The following is a 3494-nucleotide window of genomic DNA, read 5'->3' on the forward strand; positions in this document are numbered from 1 at the left end:
GTTTGCTTTTAATCATGAAATAAGAGACCTTTTTTGGGATAGGAGGGGAATGATTTTTATGTCAGGATACCTCCCCTTTCTCCTGTGTTTATGCATTATCTTGAGCATGACTTACAGTCAAGGACCAGTAGATTCCTACGGTGGTGAGAGTGAAGTGAGCTTTGAGACTGAGTTTCTAGAGCACGAGAACCGTGAAGCCCTCTCTGATGCCTTGCAGTGCCAGCTCTGGTTCCTCAGCGCCTACATTTTGAACGACTGATCGATTTCCAACTGTGTTGTAGTCCCATGAAAATGACGACACAGTCAGAAATCTGGGGTCCTTCTCCCATGTCCCCTTAACCCTTCCAACACTCCTTCCATCATTTTTTTTTAATCGAGGCATAATTGACATATAGCATTGTATTAGTTTCATCAGTTTCAATGTTCTTTTTTCATATTGCCAGGAAGGTGTTTTTATAGAGCGTGTCATAGTCTCTTCCTCTGCCACCTAAGCTCGGGATGTAGAAATGAGAGATGTGACATGGGTGGGCATCGTGATCCTTTTTGTCTCAGGGGATGCGAAGCGGTTCACTGTGGCTGCATCTGCACCAGTGCTGTGGGTCTGGGTTGTGTCAGGCTACACAAGCCGGTTGGCAGCCCCCTGAGTGGAGGGAGAACAGTCTTTAGACCATGGCAGGCTGTGCAGCTCAGCACAGGTCTGAGAAGCTCCTAGGATAGTAGCCCGGCTTAGCATTGTTCCTGATTGTAAGGAAACTTTTAGCAGGGCTGGATCTTCTGAATAATGGCAGTTGGGGCTTAGAGCATCATCAGCATAGGTACTGTAAGATAAAAGTAAATGTGTAGAAATGGACTGAAGTGTCTCATCTCATTCAAAATTTACATTGATCAGAAGTTTAATTACTCCTAAATTAAATCAGATTCTCAAAGGTTGTAAATGTTATCAAGAAAATTTAGGTACTTCATGTCCCGCTTTCTAGAATTAAGGGGAATTTTGGAGTTATTCCGAGTAATTCCTGCCAATTCAGATGTTTCTAGATCTTAGAAATAACTGACCATGTCTGAGGGGATATTCTCACGGATGTTTCCATTGACCTTCTTGTTTAACAGAGGACAATAGAGAGCTATGTGGACAAACGGATGGGTACAACGTACGGCCCTCCTGCAGGAAAGAAGATGACTGTTTTTATTGATGATGTGAATATGCCAATAATCAATGAGTGGGGAGACCAGGTATACGATCCTATTGTGCACTTTCTTTCCTTAATTCAACATTGATTTATTATTTGATGAGGAAATATTTTTCTGCTTTTCCAACATACAATTCCTGAATCCCAGTGAAGTCCATTATTGGGAAGCACTCAGGGAGTTAGTTTCTGGGGTGTAGAAGAGTGATGTTTTAATTCCGAAACTTGTCTTTCTCAGGTTACTAATGAGATAGTACGACAGCTGATGGAACAGAACGGCTTTTATAATCTGGAGAAGCCTGGGGAGTTTACCAGCATTGTGGACCTCCAGATTTTGGCAGCCATGATCCATCCTGGGGGCGGGCGCAACGACATACCCCAAAGACTCAAAAGGCAGTTCTCGATATTTAACTGCACGTTGCCCTCTGATGCTTCCATGGACAAGATCTTTGGTAAGATGAGTGTGAGCAGGTCCTGGGAGGGAAGAACACCGGCCTGTGGTCCAGCAAGGCAATATCCACCCAGAGGGCAGCACAGAAGGACGGCCGTGTGGCTCCTTAGTCAGTTGTCCTCATCACTCCCAAGTAGTGTGTTTTGTTTATATAAGGATTTATTATGTATATGTAGGTACACACACACACACACACACACACACACACACACTTACACACATACACATACACACTGAATTGGGCGCCTAGGCAGATCTTTCTAGCTATGTTTTTTTTTTTTCCTTTAACTGTTGCCAGCTTCTTAAGCAAGGAGAGTAAACATTCAATGCACATGGAGATGATGAGCTCTCTCCTCATGTATACACATTTTTGAGGTCTGGAGTGATACGATATCATGCTAAAATGTTATGTAGCTGATATTTCAACCAGTCCATATCATGATTCTGGCCAAAGAAATAATTTTGCACAGAAATAATTTCACATTGAGATGAATCATAGTTTGAACTTCAGAGTAATAAATTATTGTTTGATTAAATAGGTAGTATTTCAGGAATAATCTCATTGAAGAAACACTAGCACAGTAGATAACCATAATTATTTAACTGGGTAATGAAAATGATTTATAAGTGATTTTGAAATTACTCTTTACAGAAAAAGAATGTGAAGTTATGTATGTATTTGCATTAGGTATTAATTTAGCAGTTCTGAACCTGCTTCTGGGAAAAAGCTCATTAGGATTACCCTAATTAATTTCTGGCAAACTAAAATGTCATCTTAGCACCCGAGGCTGGTGGAGTATGGCAGTGTCTACCTTCAGTCACAGCAGTGGGTAAAGGTTTGGAAACCAAATGACACGTGAGTTATCTAAACTTGGGAAAGTAAAATGAACTAGAAAGAATGATTATTACCACTTTTAATTACCTTTTTTTTTTTTTGGCCATGAAAGTTTTACATATGAGGTAAATTAAAGTATTTTATAATATGTGGAAAGGCCACAACAGAATGCAGAAATCTTAGAGCATTCATGAAGTCTCCCTTTTCTTATCATTTTATAAGGCAACTTTATATATTTATCACTTACCCATTTAATAATATTGAATTAGTTCAGGTAGAGTTTTAGTAATATTTCTTAATCAACTTTTTAGTATTTGAGTGCTAACTTACTTGAACCTGTATCTACTTTTTAGGTTGAAAAAAACCCAAGAGAACACTAATCAATACAAATTTCCTTAATATGTGGTTATCTATTAAAATGCATCATTATATTTGTGCAAACTCAGCAATACAATGTTTTTCATTTTAATTTAGTTGATATGAACTGTCAGTTAAAACGTTATGCCTCTTCCCCCTTTCAGGTGTGATCGGGACAGGCTATTACTGTACCCAAAGGGATTTCTCAGAAGAAGTGAGAGATTCCGTGATGAAACTGGTTCCCTTGACGCGACGACTCTGGCAGATGACTAAGATTAAAATGCTTCCTACCCCGGCAAAGTTCCATTACGTGTTCAATCTTCGAGATCTTTCTAGGATCTGGCAGGGAATGCTGAACACTACTTCAGAGGTTATCAAAAATCCGGATGTAAGTAATACACAGGAAAGAAAAGCAAATAACATCGTCATTTACCATGTGCCCTAAATATTCTTAGTGACGTAATTTTTAGTGGAATTATGAAAATATTTTGAGATGTTCTAGTATTGATAGTCGTTTCTTTGCTGTTTTTAAACTAATATAAATAAGGAAAAATGTCAGAAAATTTTATTTTAAAAATTCTAATTAAATTAGGTTTGTATTTAAGGAAATGGTATTACACAAATATTTTCTATTAATAGAATAAAAGAAACAATTTTATCATTTTTT

The 3494-nt window shown here is 38.3% G+C and overlaps 1 protein-coding gene across 1 annotated transcript in view; it reads left to right on the forward strand.

Moving 5' to 3' along the window:
- The window catches only part of DNAH5 (dynein axonemal heavy chain 5), a 223620-nt gene that overhangs the window by 129236 nt on the left and 90890 nt on the right, over positions 1-3494 (forward strand). The window contains exons 46-48 of the mRNA XM_023532947.1: positions 1108-1230; positions 1423-1636; positions 2992-3215. Of these exons, the coding sequence (XP_023388715.1) occupies positions 1108-1230; positions 1423-1636; positions 2992-3215 (561 nt within the window). The remainder of the gene's footprint in view (positions 1-1107; positions 1231-1422; positions 1637-2991; positions 3216-3494) is intronic.

The sequence above is a fragment of the Pteropus vampyrus genome, unplaced genomic scaffold (genome assembly GCF_000151845.1).
Source record: "Pteropus vampyrus isolate Shadow unplaced genomic scaffold, Pvam_2.0 Scaffold94, whole genome shotgun sequence".
In the NCBI taxonomy this organism is placed as follows: Eukaryota; Metazoa; Chordata; class Mammalia; order Chiroptera; family Pteropodidae; genus Pteropus; species Pteropus vampyrus.